Source organism: Jaculus jaculus, chromosome 5, assembly GCF_020740685.1.
Source record: "Jaculus jaculus isolate mJacJac1 chromosome 5, mJacJac1.mat.Y.cur, whole genome shotgun sequence".
NCBI lineage: Eukaryota > Metazoa > Chordata > Mammalia > Rodentia > Dipodidae > Jaculus > Jaculus jaculus.
The window spans coordinates 34,463,783-34,487,879 of NC_059106.1; the positions used below are offsets into that span (position 1 = coordinate 34,463,783).

Here is a 24,097-nt window from a genome sequence, read left to right on the forward strand (position 1 = left end):
TGCCCCAGGCTAGGGGATGCACCCCGTGAGCGTGAGACTGCGCTGTCTTTCTTCTCAGGGAACTCACTCCCTGAGTGTCTTTTCTGCACTTCAGTCTTCACATCTCCCATTTCAGCACAGCAGTACTCAGGATGTTCACGAGTACCCCACCTAGGTATGGGGAGATGGCTCAGTGGGTAAAGGGCTTACCACACAAACATGAAGACCTGGGTTTAGATCTACAGGTCCCCAGAACTCATGGACGGAGTAGCAAGTGTCTAGACTATCAGCAATCCTATGGATTGGTGAGCGAGTTCATGGGCCAGCTAACCTGCCATTTACAAGAGCAAGCAAGAGAACCTGCATATATATACATACATACATACATACATACATACATATATATATATATGTATGTATGTATGTATGTATGTATGTAGAGAAAGAGTCTATATCACCCTACCTTAAAAGCGAATGAAGCGGGCACGGTGGTGCACGCCTTCAATCCCAGCACTTGGCAGGCTGAGGTAGGAGGATCACCGCGAGTTCGAGACCACCTTGAGACAACCTAGTGAATTCCAGGTCAGCCCGGACTAAAGTGAGACCCTACCTAGAAAAAAAAAATAAGCAAATGAGAAATCTACCTTTCCTCACATCTCTTCTCCCAGAACCATTGTCTGTCTCTTCCCCTGCAGCAGCACATTCAGAGAGAATCATCTTCACTCCATGTCTCTGTTCCTCTGTTTCCTTGGCCCATCCAAGCAGCTAGCCTAGAGCCCTGCTCCTTCTCCACTGCAGCCAAATGTCTCTCTTAAAGTCAGCTCACAGGGATCACCAACCTACCAAGCTCAAGGGCATTTCACCCTCACCTAGCAAGAAATGAAACCTCAGTTCCCCCAAAGCCTCAGCTGCTAAAGGCTTGTACTCCAGCCTGTGGTGGGCCTGGAAGATGTTAGAACCTGTGTAAAGTAGGGACCAGAAAGCTCCTTGGGAGTGTACCCTTGAAAAGGACAATGGGGCTTTCTCTCTCTCTCTTTCCAGATACCATGAGTGAACAGGTATCTGCTATACACTCCCACAGTGGCTTTCTCTGCTACCACAGGTCGAAAGCAATGCATCCCAATAACTATCGACCAGAACTGTGAGCTAGAATGAACCCTTTCCTCCTGCTAAGATGGTCACTTCAGGTATTTTGTCATAGTGACAGAAGCTGAATAACACAGTACTCAACTCTTGTCCAGTATTTTCTTTCTTTCTTTTCTTTTTCTCTTTTTTCCTTTTTTTTTTTTTTTTTTTTTTTGGTAGGGTTTCACTCTAGCTCAGGCTGACCTAGAACTCATGAAGTATTCTCAGGGTGGCCTTGAACTCACAGCAATCCTCCTACCTCTGCCTCCCGAGTGCTCGGATTAAAGGTGTGCACCATCACACCTGGCTATTGTCCAGTATTTTCTTTTGAGGACTCCCTTTGTGCCTAGCTTTTAGGAGAAGGCATTCTCCTGGCTTTTGTCCTTCAAGTCTTTTTGTTGGCTGAACCTGACAATCAAGCCTTTAAGAGCTATTGGCAGTTCATAGTTGCTGAGGGAACAGGAGACATTTTCTTCGGAGGTGTAAACTTTTGTGCTCTTGAAAATAACTCCCACCCATGCTCCTGCAGGCAATCCTAACCAAGCCAGTGGGCCACAGAAATGCACAACAGAGAAAAGACATCAAAGTAGAAGAGGGATGGGTTGGGGAAAAAGAAGGTGTTCAGTAGAAGGGGGCAGGTATGGACAGTAAGAGAAATCAATGGAAGGGTATTAGGATCCCGCCATTGGCCTCCTCTCCTGATTTCCTCCACAATTTTCTCCAGCCCTACTTAGATTACTAATGTCTACATATCAGATATGTCTACATATCTTCAATTACAAATGTCTACACATCAGTGATTCATACACTTGCAGTCTCCAAGCCAAAGAACTCCCCTGTGTTGCAATCTGACAAGAGACAAAAAGCCCGACCACAATCAAACTCATGACCTTCTAACCAAGCCTCCTTTCATCATCCCCACCCGAGGGTCCCCAAGATCCTTTCTGTGATAAAAGCATAGGTCTGCAGGCTCATCTTTGACCCACCTTCTCCTTTACAGCCAAGGCAACCTGACCTCTGTCCTGTTAGTGACATTTTTCTAACTGCACTCACTAAGCTTCCTTTTTCTTTCCATTTATTCCTCCTACAAGCTGTTGTAGAGATTACACGCTAGTCACATCCTCCCTTGCTCCACTTGTGACCCATTCTCTATACAGCAGGAAGAACTAGCCACTAAATGTGCAAAACAGTGGAGAGCACAGTCTGCAAAGTACTATAGTGAAAGCATGAAGACAAGGGTTCAAGCTTACAATCTATGTAAAAAGGAGGAGCTGGAGAGATTGCTCAGTGGTTAAGGAGCTTGCTTGCCAAGCTTTAGGAGCCAGGTTCGATTCCTGAGAACCCACTTAAGTCAGATACATATGATGCATGAGTTCTTTTATCGTGACTACAGGCCCTGGAGAGTCCATTCTCTCTCCCTCTCTCTCTCTCTCCCCCCTCATAAATAAAAATAAAATAAAAGCCATATATATATATGCTGGGTGTGGTGGTGCACACTTATAATCCCAGCCATGGGGAGGCAGCAGCACCTGGGGAATAATACTCAAGGTCTGGTTCTGGTCTCCACATGCACACACATATGTGCATAAGCACCCTCCACACACAGAGAGACATATACATGCACGAATACACACACATGAAAAAAAACTTCCAGGTGTGGTAGCACACACCTTTAATCCCAGCACTTGGGTGGCAGAGGTAGAAGGACCACTGTGGGTTCAAGGACAGCCTGGGCTATAGTGAGACCTTACAGCAAAAAAAAAAAATAAATAAATTTAAATTATTTTCAGATAAATTAATTCTTAACTGTGCTTTGATATTTTTTTACTTCTTTGAAAATTCCTTCAATGTTTAGTTCTCGGTTTACAGGATGCTATGGTTAAATTTCAAGCAAATAGCCACTTCTCTGTTTCAATTGCTCGAGCTATGTTTGAAAGATCATCCTATCTAAAGACAGCCTTTGAGTAATTTTGAACATATCCTCTGTAATGACATTTTAATTGGCTTTCTGGGTGTTCTGTTGGTTATTATTTTTATTTTCCTAATTTAAAGACAATTCAGCTGAGCATGGGGGTACACAGCTCATAATCTCAGCATGTGGGCGACATAGTGAAATGTCTCATTCTCACACTCCCCCAAACAGTAATTCACTGAATGTAGAATAATCTACTATTATTGTTTCAGAAAATATAAGGATTTAACAATCTCACCCTAAGTGCTAGCATCAGCGAGAATCTTGACTCCAGCAACATGCCCGAAGTGTAGCACTGCTTTCCTTTATCTTGCTTGTTATGGAAGACAGTGTCACATAAACCCTTCTTTGCAATTTTGTTTTGAAATTTTAGATAGCAGTCTTTTCTCCAATACTTGAAGAGTTTCCAAGGTTATCTTTAAGGGGCTAAAAATGAAGAATCAGAAGTTAATACTCATGTGTTCATGCTCTTCCAGTTAGACCAATACAAATTAAAGAGACAGCTATGAATGGGACCCAAAAGACACCATTGCCATGATAATCATTTGACAGAAACGGCATTTGAAAGAGAATTATTTTTTAATTTCATTTTATATATATCATAACATGTTATATGCTATTATTCCCTCACCCCAACTCCCATTACCCTGGGGACCCTCCTCAGTGGGATTATGGTAGTCACTGTGAGGTCATGGAGGCCACAGTCATCCGTGTAGGGTAAGTGGGAGGGGAGGACATACCTCAGGGCATACCTGCCTACTCTGTGGCTCTCACAATCTTTCCGCCCTCTCTTCTGCAATATTTCCTGAGCCACGCAGATCTCTTAGCAGTCTGATTTAGTACTGAGTTTTCTGTAGCCTCAGGATTTCTGTTTTCATAGGTTTTGACTATTCCAAGTGGCTATCATCATCACCCTGGGGCTGGTTGTCAGTCAGTATTCATGATGTTGCTTCTCTGTAATTCCTTCTGCACCCTGGAAGATATGGAATTATTGGTTTACTATTACTATTACTATTATCATCACTCGTGTGTTGGTTTGAATGTAAATATTCCTCATAGCCTCAAGTGTTTGTGTTTAAGCTTCCTGCTTAGTCCCCCGCAGTTGGAGTCTTTGGGAGGTGGAGCCCTGCTGGAGGACCTGTGTCATTAGGTGTGGACCTCGAAGTTGGTTAGTCTAATCGGCTGCGTGTCAAGAGCTGCCTTATTTTTTTTTTATATTTTATTTATTTATTTGAGAGTGACAGAGACAGAGAGAAAGACAGATAGAGGGAGAGAGAGAGAATGGGCGTGCCAGGGCTTCCAGCCTCTGCAAACGAACTCCAGACACGTGCGCCCCCTTGTGCATCTGGCTAACGTGGGACCTGGGGAAGCGAGCCTCGAACTGGGGTCCTTAGGCTTCACAGGCGAGTGCTTAACCGCCAAGCCATCTCTCCAGCCCAAGAGCTGCCTTATTTTTGCTGCTCTTTCTCTTCCCCCACCCTCCCTGAGGATATGTGATGCAGTGAGCCAGCGTCCCCTGCCATGATGAAGCTTGCCTCAGAACTGTAAGCCTGAAATAAATGCTTTCCTCATATAAGCTGCTTCTGGTGGGATTTTTTTTTCAGCAACAAGAAGGTTATTGCTACAATGTGTGTGTGTGTGTGTGTGTGTGTGTGTGTGTGTGTGTGTGTCAAGGTGTACAGCGGTGAAGGGCAGAGGACAATATTTGGATGTTGGTCCTCACCTTCCATCTTGTTTGAAACAGGGCATCTCTGGTTTGCCACTGTGAAGGACAGATTAGCTGGTGCCAAAGCTTGCAGTCTCCTGACCTGACTCTGCCTCCCATTGCTGTCATCATGCTGTGATTCAGACAACTGCGTGACATGTGCACAGCTCTACGTGGGGTCTGAACAGGGTTGTCAGACTTGTGCAGCAAATACTTTTAACAACCAAACCATCTCTTCAGCTCCACGAGAATTATTTTTATTATTATTATTTTGGAGGGGGGTTCGAGGTAGGGTCTCACTCTAACCCAGGCAGACCTGGAATTAGCTATGTAATCTCAGGGTGGCCTTGAATTTATGGCGATCCTCCTACCTCTGCCTCCTGAGTGCTGGGATTAAAGGCGTGCAGCACCACACCTCATTCCAAGAGAATTATTTTAAATAATAAATTCCATTATTTTTGAGACAGGGTCTTAAGTAGCTCAGGGTGGCCTTGGAATTCACTGATCAGTGGGGATGACCTTGAAGTTCTGATCCTATCAATTTCAGTTTTGGATCTTTTTCACAATTTCAATTCCATTTTTCCACTTCAGATGTTGGTTAGCTCCTGCTAAGAATACCTTGTTTTATTGCTGCTTCAAAATACACAGGCTTGACTTCGAAATACAAAACTGGGCTGTACTTAGCATGGCTTTGAATCAAGTTCAATCTCCACATTGCATCAGTCTGAGATACTTTGAGGACTTGGTGGCTCAAAATGACCCTCAGGGAGCTACAGATCTTGTCTTTTTCTTTCAAATTGATCTGTACTTGATGTAAATACATACGCAGCGTTTATCCTCCACCCTTTTCTTTTCTGTTGTCGTTTTGTTTTGTTGTTCAGGTTGGGTCTCACTCTAGCCCAGGCTGACCTGGAATTCATTCTGCAGTCTCAAGCTGGCCTTGGACTCCCAGCGATCCTCCTACTTTTCCCTAGAACTAGGATTAAAGGCCTGGCACCTTGTTCCTCGTGCGGGGCCCAGGTTTCAACCCAGCTGGCACAGGCTTCACTTCTGAAGCCGCCTGAGGCCAGGTACTGACTGACTGCCTCTGCCTGGTTGGCTGCTGTGAGTGAGGCAGATAAATAAATCTCTCCACAGGTGGAACTGGGCCCTATCTCTTCTGGGATCTCGTGATATCAAAAAGAGGGATGTGTGCGTGACAGCAAACTGAAATCAAACGACGAGCGCTGTCAGATTCTTCCTATGTCTCTTGCTTACAGTCGGCCTCTCCTGGAGGGAAACTAGAAATCTCCAACTGGCCCTTTGCCCTACTGGGTGGAAACCTCGGGCTAAGAAGAGGCTGTTCGCTGGGATAGTTGGCTGGGGAGCACCGCACTAGCCCGCAATTATTCGCCAGTGCAGCCCCGCTTCATCTCCCTGCACCAACTGTGGAAACCGAGGCGTCTAAGGATGCCACAGAGAAGCTCCTCTTTGGAAAATCAGAGGCAGCACTTAAGTAGCCTTCCCCAGTGTGGGCTGGGCATGCCTTGGTAGTTTAGAAAGGCTGGCCAATGTGCTCAGCTGCAGGGCCATTGCCCAGCTACCAGGCCCTTCCCCTGCAAAGAGAAGAGGTAGCTTTGGTGTGAGGAGCTGATCCCCACCCACTCCAGGGCACGACTCGTGACTTTTTAATTCTGGCCTGGCCGAGAAATGCACACTCAGCAGGGAAAGAGGAAGAGATATTGGAAGCAATTTTCCAAAAACAACACAGCTAAAATGTCCCTCTTGTGCCCCCTAGCCCACCCCACCCAGCTAACAGACCGGTTACAAGGTTTCTTTCCTTGAAAGGAGACGGGGTATTTCTGACTCCAGGTCGCCCTGGCAGCTGCTCCGTCCCTTCCCTGTCAACTTGCCAGGTCCGGAGAGGCCCTGTTCCTCTGAGTCCTGGACAGAGGTGGTTCGGGGTCACCCGCAGGTGAAATTAGCAAGTCTGCTCCCAGCGCGGGCCCTGGGCGCAGGGAGGCGGAGACATGCGCTCGCCGTGGCGGATCGCCAGGGCTGTCCCCCGCCGCCCTCGCTAACCCGGCTCTGCGCTGGGCGCGGCTGGCGCCCCGGCCTTGCCTGTCGCCGGCCAACGTCCCCACGGCAGCCACTTCTGCTCGACCCACGCTTTTGGCCCGCGGCCACTCCTTGCGCCATTCCCACTCGCGCCTCTCGGGAGTTGGACAGCGGAGGAGGAGCGAAGTGGCCAGAAGGGATGCGCTCAGGGACAGGGGAGGCTCCAGGCGCCCAGGTTACCACGTCTCCAGCTTTGCACCCGGGTGGCAGGGCACCCAGGAAGCGGGCGTCAGAGAAAGGACGCTTAACTCCGAGGGAGCCAGCGTCCAGGCCGGGTGCCCAGGCTGCACTTGGCGCCTCCCACGAGCCGTCCGTCCCATGCCCAGACCCGCCATCTAGCGCCGAGTCCTGGTCTGGAGCCCGTGCGCCCCTATCGTCCTTTCTCTCTGCCAAAACCTTTGACCAGAGTCTTCTTGCTAACATCCCTAAGCCTTTGCCAGCCCTTTGCACCGGGTAGGAATTAGGCTCTGGGTTGGCGGCAAGTCTCCAAACGCCACCTACCAGAAGGCGTGTGACCTTTTCACCTTCGCCACGAGCTCCTCAGGAGGACGTGAGCTTTGAGCCCGATTAAGTGCCTGAGATGTGGCTGCGACCTGTGAGTTACAGCTCTGAGTAGTCCTTGCTATTCCTACGTGCACACGCCGCCTGCTGCGTTTCTTAGGAAGCCCTTGGGGTTAGAACTCTTGGGGCGGGGAGAGATACTCAGAGGACGACCCGAGCGCGCTACCTTAGAAGGCGGCTGCGGGGCTGCAGGGTTTGCAGCTACAATTGTCTGTGGCCTGCAGCAGGTACCGTGAGGTCTCTGTAAAGATTCCCCCCGCGCCCCCACCCACCCACTCCACGACCTTTCCCCCGCCACCACCAATCTAGACTCTCCCTGGTGATGGCACTAAAACGGGCCACTGGATGCCTACTTTCGAAAGCCTGGGGCACCTGGCTCCTGTGAAGCTGGGCGGGGTCTGGTGGAGGCGGCTGCCCCCTAGCAGGAAAGACAGCCACCTCCTTGTGTGTGTGTGTGTGTGTGTGTGTGTGTGTGTGTGTGTGTGTGTGTGTCCCGAAGGAGAGGGCACCAAATTTCTGGAAGCAATGCAGCCCACCACTTCGGGGGTCATCCTGATGCGGTGCGCGGGGGAGGCCCAGTGTGGCCGCAGCCCAGCTCCGCGCGCCCCGGCGGTCTGACTCGGTTTTACGTGGCAGCGACACTGCCTCGGCTCTCCCTCGCTCCCGCTCCAGCAGCCCGGCTTTCTCCTCCGGGCCTACAGTCCCTCCCCGAGCGTCCAGGGCTCCCTGCTGCTTCCCGCCCCGAGTCTCAGGCTGGCACCCGCAAAGTGTGGGGAACCGGTGCCTATTCCCCTAGCGGCCGAGGCAGAGAACCCCGGGGTCTGGAGGGGCAAGGAGCAGCCGCCACCTCCCAAGCGCTCGGGGCTCCACGGCGGCGCCGGGATGGATTCCCGGCTCCGCGAGCTGCCCGGTCTTCCCCTGCGGTGCTGAGCTAGCGAGCACGCCGCCGAGGTAGGCTGGCCCGAGCCCGGGGCTGCCGCCGCCCCCGATGCCCCTCCTGAGACGCACCAGCCCGCGCGCCCTGGGCGCAGGATCCCCAACCCCCGCCGCCCGAGCCCTCCTTCCGGCGGGCTGCCCCGCAGGGTCCCCCGGCGAGCCCGACAGTCAGACCGGGAAGGCGCGGAGAGGGAAACTTGCGCCTCCTGGTCTCAGGTCAGGCAATTCCTGCCGGCCTGTGCGGTGAGGGGGAGGAGGGATCGAGGGAAGGGCTCCGTGGGGAGGGGAGGGGAGGAGAGGGGAGGGGAAGAAGGGGAGGAGAGAGGAGGTCTGGAGCGGGGAGGGGGTGCTGGGGAGAAACTCCTCGGTCCACCGTTCATCTTTTCATTGCACGCTCCGCTCCTTCCCGCAGACAACCCGGACCTCCCCTGGGCGCCAGCAACTCGGCTCCAACCCGTCCTGAAACAAGCCTGATTTTTTTTTTTTTTCTTTCTGGAAATTGGCTTTGGTGTGTCGCCTCCCTCTCTCCCTCCTCCCCCTCCCAGATCCTTTTTTTTTTTTTTTTTTTTTTTTTTTTCCTGAGACATGGCCCGGGCAGTAGCTCTTGGAAGAGGAACAAGTGTGGGAAAAGGGAAAGGAAACCGGAGCTAAATGACAGGATGCAGGCGACTTGAGACACAAAAAGAGAAGGGTTTCTCTGGGATCCAGGCACTGCCTCGCTGCCTCGCAGCTTCCCAAGACGCGCAGAGGATTTGGACCGCTGTGCTGAGCTGCGCGCCGACTTGGAGCGCTCGGGAGAGTGGACCTTGCCCGTCCTCGCCGCGCTCTTCCCCAGCCCCGCACGAGCCTCTCCCGCCCGCCGTCGCCCCCGGAGCCCCGAGCGGCCGGCCGAGGAGGATGGAGAGGAAGCTGCCGCTGCTCTGCGCCGCGCTGCTCCTCGCCCTCGCCCGGGCCAGCGCTCTCCGCGGAGGTAAGTGACAGGCGGAGGCGCGGGTGACAGAGGGACCCGCCTCGGGTCGGCTTCCGCGCCGCAGCCACGGGACGCGCGCACGGCTGCCAGGAGCAGGAAACTTGCCTGCTCTCAAGTCCCAGTCGGTCTAGGGCACGAGGATGGCCAGCCCCGGGCTCCCTCGCTCAAGTTGGCTTCCTTGGCTGTGGGGGTTTTCCTGCCTCGACTCCGAAGCAGAGCTGCCTACCTTCCCAGATCAGCACACCAATTATCTTAATAATGTTTCCTCCCAGAGGCAATTAAATGAGACTCCCTTTCAAAAAAAAAAATCTGCTGAGAGTCAATGAACCCTTCACCAGGAGGACTTCCTGGTTCCTCCTGCAACTCCGGTTCCTCTGGTGGGTGAAGACCTAGAGATAGCGGTCTCTCTTGGCGGGTGCTGGAGCTATCTCCCCCGCCTCTGTAAGCCTTCCCTGGTCCTCTGGAGCATGAATGAAAGTTGCAGTGTCAATAAAGGAATCTGATATATAAAGTGCAAGGCACCAGCTATCTGAAAATACACAAACCAGTTGCAGCTCCCGCTTAGATTTTTTTTTTAAACTACTCACTGCCGAGTAAATGAAAGCAGTCTTGGGGATAAACAGTGCCGGGGGAACCTAAATAGTGTCTTTGAAAATGGGATATGGTGTGGGCATGTTTGACTTCCAGTGGAAAGACACTGAGGGGGAGGGCGTGTGGTGGTCTTTACAGTAAATCTCCAACAATTACTATTAACTAATGGCCAAATATTTACCTTTGTCTGGCTTAGATCTCAATCAAAGTAATTAGAGAAAAAGAACATCCACTGCTTACTGTGGTATATTGTTTTAATAAAAGACTGTGCTTGGAGGGGCCCTGCCAAGAGAAATTTAAATCACATCTTCATGTTGGAAGTTAGTCTCTTTAATGAGCTTTTTGCAGGTTTTGTGATTTGAGTGATAGATCTCCAACAGGCACCAAACAGAGTTCTCAAAAGATATGCAGAAATTTGTGAACGTGGAAGGAACTCAATTTATTAATGAATCTGGGTTGGCGGAGTCTTCCTATATACTCTGGCAGGGAAGCAAAACACTCAAAAATTGTGAATGTGGAGCTCGATTTATTAATGAACCTGAGTTTGTGGCATGTTTCTGTGCTCTGGCAAGGGATGAGATAGAATTCTCCTCCAACCCAAGAGCTCAAATGGCTAGACTTGAGAAACAGTGACACACACTGTGTCCCTCACAACTCCTGCGATTAGAACCATGGGTGAGTACCCCCCCCCCCAGGGTGGATGTGGTCTCTCCAGCTTTCAGATTTGGCTTCTGAACTCCATAGACATAGATGTATGTGTGCATACACACACAAACACACACGCACACACTGCCTACTTTCCTTAGCAGAAATCTAGGGAATGCTGAGAATCAGGGCTTTTGAAGAGCCGAATTCCTGTTGCTATGATAGAGGCGGCCTGCACCCGCGCATGCCTCAATAAGCCTGTGGTCCTCTTAGAGCCGCGTCCACCCCCTCCCAGTACTGTATCTGCTAAATTAATTCATTAACCTAATTTAAGGTTAATGCTGCAGTCGTTAGAAATTGCGCTTTCTTAATCAGCTGTTGGAGAGGCTGAGCAGAGTGTGGGAGTTGAGCAGTCCATATCATCTTATTACACTGTTACTTTCTCAGGAGTCACAGATTAAAGCGCTCTGGTGTGGTACCAAGCCCACCTCTCCGTCTTCTGAAGTGACTCTGTTGAGCGACTGTTTTATGTCACTCTCCTAACAGATGCCAGGCACTGCCGCGAAGGCTGTTCAGAGCTGGAGGGCTTAATGAGCTGGAGGTCACTGTGGACGAGTCTCAGTCAAATCACACTAGAGTTTGTGAGGATCATTAGCTGAGATTCTGAGTGATGGGTGCAACGTCATGTCTTCTTGCAAAACTAAAGCTTTTAAATGACAGTGCAAAGACAATCTGTGTAAGACTGCCCCCATCTAAGAAACAGCCAGAAACATCTAACAATTCAAGAAAGTAGCATAATTTATATTGTCTTCTTTTTAATTTATGGGAAATGACTTCTGTAACGCATGTAGCTTTATGCATTTTTGATGCGCACTTCATCTTTCATTTCCATTTGACCTGGTTTTCCTGTAATAAAATTCGGTAGATTTATAAATTCATGCTGAGAGCAAAGAAAGCCGTTCTCTTTCCACAGGGAATCTATTAGATGCAATATTAAAATCTATATATACCATGACTGAATGTTTGTGATTGATAGACTTATATAATTCACTGCTTTCCTACCTGTTCCTCTTATAGTTTATGCACCAAATTTTTATTGCCTAAAATTAAGCATCAATAAACGGGGTGGCATCGCAGGCTAAGGCTCTTCCAGTATGAAATCTGTCATAAAAAGTGACAATGGGAATCTATGCTGAGTTGTAAACCAGCCCAGTATCTGGTTTATGAGACTCTCAGAGCATTTGGGCTTTTTTTGTTCTGCTTTAAACAAAAGCTCAAGAATAGATAGCTCACCTTTTCCATAATGGGAAAACGTGGCTTACCATATGTGATACCTAGATCACGGTGGACAGAGGGTTTCCCCTTCAGCGTTTCGCAATTAGAATTAATGCAGTGTGGCTGTTGATTTTTCTTTCTGCCCCATTGCTTTGATCCAGTCTCCAAGCCTGAGCAACTTGGAGAGGCAAAGTAGAATTACTTCTGCTTCACCAACTGCACTTTGTTTTCCGCTGATTTGGATCTCCAAAGCAGAGATAACTCAAAATCACTTAGATTTACAGGCCGATAAAACAACAACAAAGGGAGGTTAGGCTTTAAGCCAATCAAAGTCTCATGGAAGACAGTCCCTACTGATCAGTGACACACACTAGGCTTATCATCAGAAAGGGACTTGCAAGGATTGCAAGAGGTCAGACAGCATCCTTTAGTCACCTTCCACTTAGAACTGCGACTTAATGTGATTACACTTCTTGGGGGATAATTAAGTCTAGCAGGAGATCCCAGGGGGCCATGTTAACATCAATTGAGGGGATTTAATGTTTTTAATGCTAGAAGACCTTCTTCTTGGGAAGGAACTTTTAGGGGCGGAGAGGCTTGTCAATCTCAGTAGGCTTTCTGTCTAAGCCGCCCTCTGTGAGATCAGACAGTGTCCCTTGTTGGCTTGGTGCTCTTGGAGGCATCCTGAAAGACTTGTAGGGACTTCATGGAGTTCCCCTTTAAGAGTTACGAAATGCTAGCTAATTGACAATGTGTGTATAAGGAGGCTAAAGGACTCCACTGGTTGTGGGAGACTGATCTGCTAAAAGGTTATTTTTATTGCAGATAAATGTGGCGGGACTATAAAAATCGAAAGCCCTGGGTACCTTACATCACCAGGTTATCCTCACTCTTACCACCCAAGCGAAAAATGTGAGTGGCTGATACAGGCTCCAGACCAATATCAGAGAATCATGATCAACTTCAACCCTCACTTCGATTTGGAGGACAGAGACTGCAAGTAAGTGAAAGCTCCTCTGAACAGGGCGCCACGGCGCCATCTAGTGGTCACTCGCGCCTGTGCAGTGCGTGTGTGAGAGGGTAAATGAGGAAGGGGCTAGATCAAATGTCAGCGGCGTGGAAATTCAATCTTGAGCTGACTTCTGAGGTGAGGTCCTCTGACTAGGAAGACTATATTTAAAGGTGTGATCTCTCTTTCTTCTGTTAACACTTTTGTTTTTGGAAATCTTTTGTTAAGAAATGCACGTACCGTTTTTCCTCCTTGGAAAGGGTTTTGAAGAAGCCAATCTCTTGCTTGCATTTGCTTAAATATCGTGGGTCACCGATATACGTTATCCACAGATGGTGAGGTCGGGTGTTGTTTAAACAAATCTGCGGCACATTTTGTGTATGATTCAAGAACTGCATTGCTCATGGCTGAGGATGTGTCTAGGTGGTAGAATGCCTGCTTAGCATATGCAAGGGGGGTGCCTGTTTTCGGTCCCCAGCACCCCTATCACCAAAAATCTCCTATATATGTCTAAGTTGAGCATGAAAAAAGAAAGTTGTCTTGCAACAGAAACTAAGTACACATGATAAATTAAGTGAGACTTTAAAACATATCAGTGAAAATGCTAGAAAGTAATTGATAATTCATAATGAATTCAATGGGTATAAATCAGATTTTCCTTCATCTGACTTCCTCTGGCTACATCCTTCTCTTGATAAGTTACTAAGCATCAATATATGTCACATTTTATTATCATGAAGATATTTTACTATAGACATCATCTAAATATGGTCCCTCCCTTTGCCTGGAAAGACTGGTTTTGACATTGTATGGGGCGGTTCACTGACCCTGCGCTTGCTCTTCTCTCTTGACCCACAGTGCAGCCTCTTGGTGCCTTGCCCAGGCTATCCTATTGTGCAGCACCAAAGTAGTGCAGTATCCAGATTGAGCCTGAATATTGATATAATATAATATAATATAATATAATATAATATAATATATATATATATAACTTATTGAACCCAAATATTTATCTTTTATGATCTTCTTGAGTTTTGAAGTTGGTCACTTTGATAAAGTTTTACAAAGTGTCTACAGGCTGCTGCTTATTGAGAATGTAACCATTGTGCACACTTGCTCAATTATCAAAAATATTCTATTTGTATGGCCTCATCACAGACAGAATAGACTAATCTGGAAATGTTCCCACCTGTAGGAAGTAGCAACCTGTAGATTTGGTGGTAGAAATTAACTTTTCAAGGTCAGGACATGAGGTCATCTGCCTAATTTGGGTGCCTACAGAAAGAGCAGAAATCCATAGACTGATGATTACTTTCCAAGTAATCAGTATCTATTACAATGCAACAAAATTATGCTGATTCCAACTTAATCTTCATACTGCTATTCAGAAGTGCTTCAGGGCATGGTATTGACTTTTTAATCCTTTGTGGAAATTGCTATTGATATAACTTTCCAGTTACCCTACTATGAACAGGGAGTTATTTATTTATTTATTTACTTGCTTGTTTCTTTGCTTTAGCACTGGTGGGGACTCAGTGATGGACACAGTCTATTCCTGAACTGTGTCCCCAGCTCACTAGTATCATTCACGCTGTCTTTCACAGTGCTAATTTTATAGACAACTTGGATACTTCTATGCTATTTCTTTTTTTTTTTCTTTTTGATAATGCTTAAATTTCTGTAGGAAATAGTTTGAAGAAACTCTGGTAATGCATGATTAAATAATAACTCTGGCAATGCATGATTAAGTAATAACTCTGGTAATGCATGATTAAGTAAGGTGCTGTTAGACTTCAATAAACCCATGCTCACTGATTCCTGATTAGACTATCAAGGCCATGGAGATGTGTAAGGTGATAAAGATGGAGATGGAGATGATGGAGATGAGTAAGGTGATGGAGATGAGTAAGGTGATGGAGATGAGTAAGGTGATGGAGATGTACAAGAGGATGAATTCACAGGAACCATAGTTAGCAGCAATGGTGTTGATAAAGGTCTAACAACTGGCCGTTGGCAGGGAGTGGGCGGGGTCCTGTTTATAGTGTTTGCCTGTTCCCATGGTGTTACTGCTTCACCATGGCCAGTCAACTCCCAATGTGAGGAACCACACACAGAACTGCAGAGTGATAGGTGGGCACCCATGGTTTTTGCAGGCTCAGCACACACTGGAGTAGAATTTTAGGAGGGAAACTGGCTGATAAATCATGTTGAGCGCTTACAGGCTGTGACACTCAGGCACACTAAGCTGTCTTCTGCCATGTAACAGAGTTGCAAAAGGCATGACAGGGCTGAGGACACATCGTTTTAGTCAATTCCCTTTTTTATAAAAAGAATCAGGTAAAAGTGATTATAATTTCTGGAAAGAGGCAATTTTGGTGATAGTGTGGTAAGATGCTTAAGAAAGTAATACAGCCCAGAAGATTGCCTGTAACAATCACATGGTAGTGGGATTGGGAAGTGGTTGTGAAATTTTGTTTATTTTCTCCAGAATAATGTGATTTCTTAATTGTCACAAGTAAGGCTGTCCCTGTTGACGGAGCTGTCTTCTGGCCAATATTGAAAGACGTGTATATTTAACCTGATGAAATCTATAGAGATTATGCTTGTGGGAAATATCTCTGCCATGTTTGGAGTGTTTCTACCTGATCTGTTTAACAATGAAACTTTTCAAAAAGATATAGGAAGGACCAATTTGAGACATTGCCTTCACTGTCTTTCCAAGTTGTTGAAGATTATAGTTAGGATTGATGGTTTACAGATGCCCAGAATTATAGCTTCAAATATACAGGTGGTGAGACTTCCCTGAAAGAGTGAACACAGAGACTCTTGAGAAAACGTGGTCACAGACTTGAAAATTTGTATTAAATGCTCCCCTAAAACATAGTTTTGATATTTTCTTTTGTTTTTGTAATTTGTATTGAGCTATTTACAAAAGTAGGCTCAGTGAGCTTTTAACAATATTCTTCATGAGAATTTGTTTTCATGGTAGTGCTAGGGATTAAACCCAGGGTTTTACACATGGGAGACAAGGTCTCCAGTATTGAACTAAAACCCAACCCTCTATTACTTCTCTTGAGAACCTGCTGTTCTGCAGAGTGTGGGGCACAAGCTTATAATCTCAGCATGTAAGAGGTACAGGTTGAAGGATCAAAAGTTCAGACTCATCCTCAGCTACTTAATGGGTTCAAGACCAGCCTGAGCTTCAGACCCTCTTTCAGGAATGAAAGAAAGAAAGGAGGGAGGGAATGCTGTTCACATTCATCTTATTTCAGATAGTTATTTTACATAGTTTCCTGCTTCCACCATCATAATGACAATAAAACTCACTTGCTATGAGAGTGACATTAGGTTACTATTAGTATAACACAAGATGGCGTATCTGAAACTCCTTTGAAAAGTTACAAGCACTCTACCAACTCTGGAATCACCATTATATCTTCAACAACTTGGTTATTGATAGAATATTTGGAAACATGAATGTAAACATATGTCAAACTAAATTTATTGATCCAGTAATGGGCTGGTTCTCATTTAATACAGCCTCCATTTTTCTCTAGAAATTGTTGGTATTTGTACAGTCAACTTTCACCATGAGACATCTCAGAAATCAATTTCTTAGTACATTTCTTATGGAGAAGCATATCTGAGATCCAAGTAAGAAACTTTTCTTTCCTAGAAGGAAGGTATGTATACATAAGCATATCAGCCAAGTAGTTGTGGTGGGGAAAATCTTTTTATTTAAATTTTTAGCATTTGTGATGATGTAAAAAGCTACCACTTTATAATTTTGACAATACAGTGCATAACCCTTACACTTTTCCTGAGGGTAGTAATAAAACTGACCCCACTCATAAGTCAACTGTGGCCCTTACTGTACTAAGTGAGGGTTAAGTTTCCACAGTAGCTATCAAAGAAAGGTATTTCCTCAGGGAAGATGAACATGTAAGTGGTTTGAAAGTGCAACTGTCTGTGTTGAAGCTACCATTCAATCAGATTCATTATAAATAAGCTTGGAAGCCATGGTAATGTGACCCCTTGCATTCTTTTATTGAACAGGGTGTGATGTAAATCAATCCATGAGCTGGGCAGTAGAGCATATGTCTGTATGGCTAATGCAGTGCTAAGAATTCCAGCTGGAAGCTGTTGTGTTGATGCATGAGAGGACACTGAAGAATTTCCTGAGAGGACAAGGTGTTGAGGAGACAGAAGGAACAGTGATTTCTCTTTCTTATGCCAGTTAAATCCTGCCTGCTTGCAAAGTGTTGAAGACTAGTTAAAAGTAGAGCCAGCTGAGTGCCTCTCACGCAGAACTAGTCATAGTCCATGGTAGGAGTTTTCACTGTTTACACTGGACTGTTTAGAACTCACTCCAGTTTTCTTCAGTGGTAGGCAGGCATCTTGGATCTCATAAAACTTTATTTCTGTATAATAAACAAGAATGCCATTGATGGAGTAGTTAGGATTTATGAAACTTTTCCGGTTTCCCAGCAATGCAAACTATCAGTATGATAATTTATAATGGTTTCTGACAAATACTGCTGAGCAAAGAAGCGTGTGGTTACATTGGGATCAGATGTCATCATCTGGGGAGCAATAAAGATTTCACAGACATTGGGTTAAAAACATTAAGAAAATGAATGTGAAGCTTCAGGGGAAAAAAATAAAATCCTGTATAAAGGTAGTGCAGGGGAGGGGAAGCTCAGTAGTGGTATCCTGTGACGAGACCTTCACACAGGCCTCCGGCTGGACAGTGTGGTTTCATAACACAGCATAGGTGCTCTTCCGTCTATTCAAATCACCTGTCATAGACATAGTTGTTTTTCCTAACTCAGTATACCCAAAGGAAGATTGCACTCTTGTAACTTTGCATGATGTGTGGCCAGAGTGAAATTATAATTCCATAGAAAAAATGTGCAAGTCTAGAGGTTTTGATGAAGTAAATCACAAATTGTTTCCTTATTGCTACTTCTTAAATCAACTAAACTTTGTACAAACTTTGAAACATTGCTCATCTCATTTCCTTTTATACAATATAAACTCACACTTTACTGAAAATTAAGCCATCCTTAGTTTCTTAAATCTGATTATTCATAAAGTCAGTTTTAAAATATGTTATTTATTTATTTATTTATTTATTTGAAAGAGAGGAAGACAGAGAGAGAATGGGCACACCAGGGCATCTAGCCACTGCAAACGAATCCCAGATGCATATGTCACCTTATACATCTGGCTTTACATGGGTACTGGGGTGCTGAACCTGAGTCTTTTGGCTTCACAGGCAAATGCCTTAACTGCTGAGCCATATCTCCAGCCCCTAGTATTAAATTTTACAATTTTACCATCCACTTGGTGACTTATTACTATTTTGAAGGATTTAAGTCCTGTTTTTTGTGTCCTTGAATAATATTTTCTTATTTGGTCCTTTCTTTCCTTTTGGGCTTCAACATGGATGTTTTGCATTAATTTTGATTTTTGAAAATGTTTATCTAAAAAACATTTTTATTTTTTATTTATTTATAAGAGAGAAAGAGGGAGAGGGAGAGAGAATGAGAATGGGTGTTCCAATGCCTCTAGCCACTGCAAATGAACTCCAGACACATGTGCCATCCTGTGCATCTGGCTTTATGTGAGTACTGAGGAACTAAATTTGCATCCTTAGGCTTTGAAGGCAAGCATCTTAACTACAAAGCCATCTCTACAGCCCTAAACACTGAATTTTTTGGGTGTGTATTTGTGTGTGTAAGACAAGTGCTCCAATCTACTTTTCAGCATCACTTAGACTAAAACCAATTCTACATGGAAATACAGAGTGCGTGTACTTTTAATTCGAATATAATGCATGGTTAGAGAAAATGCACAACTTAGGTATACAAGTTGGTGGACTGTTACAAGTTTGGGAAGCAGGTCCAGCTTCAGGATGTCTACATTCAGTCTCAAGCCTTCGCTCTCACCCATGTGATTCCATCTCTGCAAATTGCAAAATCAATCAAAACAAAACCATAATCTTAGAAACCCTCTCATGAGGAGATCCATGAAACTCTGGAGTGATGATAGAAAAACGCACCATCCCCTCTCATGATGGAGCAGCGTCTTGCTGAAGCCGTTTCTGATCCTTTCAATGGCCACTGTGGAAATTGCCTGTCCTCACAGACGCTGCAGATAGAACGGCTTCCATCTGCATCTGCCCTCCGTGCAAGGCAAATCCAGAGAACCCTCCCCTTGTTTTTTGAATCACCTCTTCATGGCTGCTTTGGCTCTCTGGCAACTTCCCTGGACTGTAAATGCAGCCAATGCTGCTGTCACCACCTAAAGCCTCCGTGGTCATGATTCAGACAGGTCATCTTCTTCCTTCCTTTTGGTTTTGCCCTTGTGGCACTGATGAGTTTGAACAGAGCCCCATGTACTTAATAAATGAAGTTTTCCTTCTTCCTTACAATAGCAGTCACATTGGTGGTGATGACTTTTGAGTATGATGAAGGATTTTGTTTGGTGTTTCTGCAAGTTAAAAGAAGTGACTCAGTGAGGAGCTGAGAGAGAAGACGAGCGAAAACTTTATTAGACTGAGCTCACAAGGGCACAGGGTTCCCATCCAGCTTTCTGTTTGGGATGCAGGTTCCGGAGAAGGGATCCAAGGCAGCCCTGTGCCTGCTGTCCCATCCCGGTCTCCGCAGCTTCCTTTCCAGCAGAAACCTGAATGGCTGGATGCGTGTTGACATGCTTGAGCAAAAAGAAGTGTACACACCACACCTCAAACGCAGGTGTGTGTGAAGAGAAGGCTGAAAAATAAGCTCGAGTCATCACAGTTGCCTGTTCACCCAGGCTGATAATTAGACCAAAAGAAAAGACAAGACTGGTTATGTTCCAAATGCCTCTTCGTTGGGTGTTTGTAACTAGTCCGGATGGTCAGAGGCAGTGCCTCAGAGGTACAAGCATCTTACCAGCACATTTGTCCTGGGAGTGTCTCTGACTGGCCTTTGTCTAGGACCGGGCTTAGTTAGTGCTGTCTTTATGTTGAAATAGAGCAGGCAGCTAGAAAGTGGAGTCCATCCGCTCAGGACAGCTACATTCTGCAGACAAGCCGAGGCAAACAAGCCACCAATCATCTTTTGGCTTCTGTCCACTCCATAGCTTAAAGAAGTTCAAGTTCACTGAGGAAAACTTTGGTCTTATTACGACATGTTTCCTCTCCTTATCCAGCCTGGGTTTTGTATCGCTGCATCTTATTTGGTCTACATGACTTTTTCTCTCTCGCCTTCCATTTAAATCATCATAGACTGCTTAGAGAGGAGTGAGTGTGGCTTGATTCTGACAGTTGGAGCCTACATCTGTGCCTTGCATAGCACTCAGGAGGCATAATCCCATGTAATCTTCATGCCATATATTTTATATGTGACAACCCTGGGGTTTGGAGATGGGAACTTACATGCCCACATACTTAGTTGCACACCCAAACTCTGTTCCCCATTGTGACAGAAAGTGCACTTGGGAAGTACCTTTTGACATATTGCCAAGTGATTTTTTTTTTATTCTAGCAGCATTTTTTCCCACAAAAGTTTCAATATAAACTAAATAGAGGAAGAACTTAGTCTTTTCAACTTTTGGTTCAGATTAAGCAAACACCTGTGCAAACTACAGAGGGACTTCAACCAATTATTGCCCTCCCAGTCAACCCAAAATTGTCATCACGTGAAGACGGAAATCCAGGTGGAGCTGTGACTGATTTCCTATGTCTTGAGCTGATGGAGCCAGAGAACACACCACACACGTAACTACAATGTTTATTGGAGCCTGGCAATGACACAGCCCACTGCTTGGATTTGTTCAGTTGGTTAAAAAGATGCATGAGGTACCAACTGTACCCAGGATTTAGCCCCAGATTCAGAGTAAGAAGGCATATTTCCTTCCAAACACTGCTCACTGACTTAATCTCAGGCCAATATCAGGAAAGCACTGTTTTCCCATAGCTGCCCCTTTGCAGTGTTTTGATACTTTTCTTTGTCATTGTGGCTCTGGAAAGGTTAGGAGGACTATCTGACCAGGCTCTGGCTTCCTATGACAAAAGAGGAGTGTTTTCTGAGGAAAAAAAAAAAATAAAACAAATGCTGCAAAGTATTTTGTTTTTATCTGGATAGATCCTTTATGCCAGCAGCCAAGCCAGGTTGGAGACAATGACTGTGGCTTCCTCCGTGATAGGCTGGGTCATGGGGGCTGGGGGCGTTTCCAAGATGGCCTGAAAGAGGATGCTAGAAATCTCATTCTCCCAGATCTTAAATATCCTTAGAGTTAGCCAGAGATGGCTGGCCAGGCAATCATAGGCACAATTCCAGATCCCAGTCTGCATCTCCAATCAGTGGACACTTACAAGCTGGGCAGCCATTACATAAGACACCAGCCACGGTGAAAGAGGCATGGAACACATTAGATGAGAGCAGAAAGTTTAGTCTTAGAAAAATAAGCTGAACTATTTCAGAAGCATTAACTTCTTGAGCTTAGACGACAGCGAACACACTCTTGATGCTAAGATAAAACAGCTGCACAAAACTAAAAATTTGCAGTTACTTTGCTGACATGGTCTGATAAGAGGGTGGGGGTGTTTGTTCTTAGATAAGGTGGAAAGGGGATATTTACTTGCTCAACATGGCTACAGAAAAAGACAGAAATAAATGAATTTTTGAATTTCTAGATAAATTGACTCTATGAAAAAAAATAATAGCCCATTAAAGTGACAAATCCCAATTAATTTGGCAGCCAGCCATTTCCCTAGCTTCACACTTCTAGTCTAACCCCCATCTCTGGAGGTTCCTCATTCCAACTTCCCTTTCCCATCCCCTTCCTTATTTCCCTTTCCTTTCTTCTTCCTTTTTCCCTTCTTTTTCACTTCCCCTTTCCCTTACCCTTCCTCCCCCCTTCCTTTTCTTTGGAGAGATAGTTTTGCATTTTCCTTAAGCTTCTTCCCAATGCCAGTTTCTTTGTCCTTGGCTTGCCGAGCGCGGAGGCTGTGCTGGTTCAGTCCTCCAGCTGTCTACCATCGCAGCTGATGTGTATGTTGGTTCATTACTGCGAGCTGGGGACTCCTGGTTACCTGGGGACCCATGCTCACAACTCCCTGTGAGAAAAGACTCTGGTGAGAATTGAGGCCGAGGGTTATAATTGTCCCTCTGCCGTTCATTCCCATCTGTGAGACAAGAGATAGGTCATATGGGCTGGGTCCCAATTATATATGATTGGCGTGATTATGGCACAGTTAGTAATGCTGCTGTGACAATGTCACCGGCGCAACTTGGGAGATTGGACAAAGGACCAGGTTGTCTATCTTGAGGTCTGGCTAAGGACACTACCTAGACACAGCTTTTATTCATGTTGTTTACCTCTTCTCTTCTGGAAGCCACACTACCTTCCTTCCTCTGCCTATCTCAGGAACACAGTGTGGATGAGATACTCCATGTGGAAGTGCCTCATGAATACAAGACAAATATGTTAAATAAAGCCTAGGTATTACTCCAGCAGGAAGTGCATCCGCAGGTTTTGTTCCTTAAAATAAGTTGAGACTGTAAACAGTCACGTCAGCATCCTCAGCAGGAGACGAATATTTCCAGAGGCATGCACATACCCACAAATGAGTTAGCGCCCGCACTCAGGTTGTATTCAGCAAGCAAGAATTTCTTCACGCTCTGGTTAAGCAAGTTAACTGGGCTATGATTACAGTCGTGTAAAACCCAGATGGTGGGGTTTCTGGAAGGTCACATTGAAGATGCTGTCACACACATCCCATACTTGATGATAATAGCATGTGTTGTTGTTTTCCCATGTGTGGCCTAGAGTTTGGGAAACCAGCCCACACTTATATTCAAAGGCAGAAGAACATGTACATGGTGAACATTGCATTGGAAGCCAGTCCTTCCCAGGTTGACCAAAGCATAGCAACATGTTCACTTCCAAGAAGTGGAAACACATGGTTTTTACGTCATAAACTCATAGGGAAAGATGACTGGGCAAATAGATATTTCTAAATGGATAGCCCAAACCATTGTGTCCCTTTGCCTCTTTTTGTAGTATCCCCGGGTCCTTTGACCTTGCCACAACCTTCCTCATTTTTGGTTGTGCCAGATTCCCTGAGAGTGAAGGGAGAATTCCCAGAAGAGCCTGTTTGCACACAGGTCCTTGAGATGGTGACAGAGAAGGGATGACCATTTTTGTCCCCCTCCCCCAGCCCACCCTCATGAATGACCCTGGAGGACATGAATTATAGCCGAAGCCTACGGAAAGCGCTGCTCTCAGCTCTGCCTTCATTTGAAAGGACACAGGTGTGGCAGGGAGCCCCAGCAGAAGGAATTTACTCTCTTAGCTATGGGACTCCCATGGAGCCTCCAAGGTCACAGGGATTCTGTAGGAATCCTTTCCTGTTTGTCAGAAGGAGAAATTCACCCTAAGCCCACTGTGTTTCAAGCATGCCTCTGTATTCCTCTGTCCTCCCCCTCCCTTAGTGCCCAGGGCCCATGAGTGCCCACTGCAGCCTGGAGCTCACTCTGTGAACTCTTCTTGCCATTATTCCTATCTCGGCCATATGGCTCTTCTCCTCCAGTGGAATCTGGTGGCTCAGATGTCAACCCCACTCCTGCTGTGAGTCTTTGAGCTGTTGTTTCTTATAGGGTCCTAATTTCCTCAGCACAGTCAGCCCACCCCCCACGTACCATAGCTCCCTTTCCCTAGGGTGCTTCATGGGCTACCTCAGCATGACCTCCTTCCACTGCCCCAACTACTTCTCCACTCCACATCTCTTTGCTCAACACTCAAACTTCGGGATGTGCCTTTGACCCAAATCTCTCCTCTTTAAATAACCTTTTTGATCTCAGCCACTTGGCTCACTTCACACCGGGCTTCCTGGCTAACCTTACATCTGACCTAATTGTTGAACTTAGAATTCTCCGTGATGTTTACTGCCTCGTTGCCTGGTCATTTCCACAAATGAAAATTCACACTTCGTAACTCCTCGTGCATGTGTTTCTTCTTCCATTCTTCTCTTCCTCTTGTCCCTTCATTTTCTGTTTGTCCAAACTTGAAACTGAGACATCTCCTGACCGTATTTGCCCCCCAAATCTCGCCAGTCTAAAGACCCCAAATCACAAGCCTGTGCTCTCTGTAGCCTTCTTGCTGCCACAGTTGAAGCCCTGGTACTTGTCAACCTGAGCGCTGGCTGGCGCCGAGCAGCTGGCTTCTGCGGAGCCTCCTCCC

At 45.9% G+C, this 24,097-nt stretch overlaps 1 protein-coding gene across 3 annotated transcripts in view; it reads left to right on the forward strand.

Moving 5' to 3' along the window:
• Positions 1-8,779: 8,779 nt before the first annotated feature.
• The window catches only part of Nrp1 (neuropilin 1), a 153,072-nt gene continuing 137,754 nt past the window's right edge, over positions 8,780-24,097 (forward strand). The window contains exons 1-2 of one of the 3 annotated variants that reach the window (XM_004659780.2): positions 8,780-9,345; positions 12,682-12,856. In XM_004659780.2, coding sequence (XP_004659837.2) covers positions 9,027-9,345; positions 12,682-12,856 — 494 coding nt within the window. In that variant the 5' untranslated portion in view covers positions 8,780-9,026. The remainder of the gene's footprint in view (positions 9,346-12,681; positions 12,857-24,097) is intronic. The other 2 variants (XM_004659781.2, XM_045150937.1) reach the window with 2 other exon arrangements.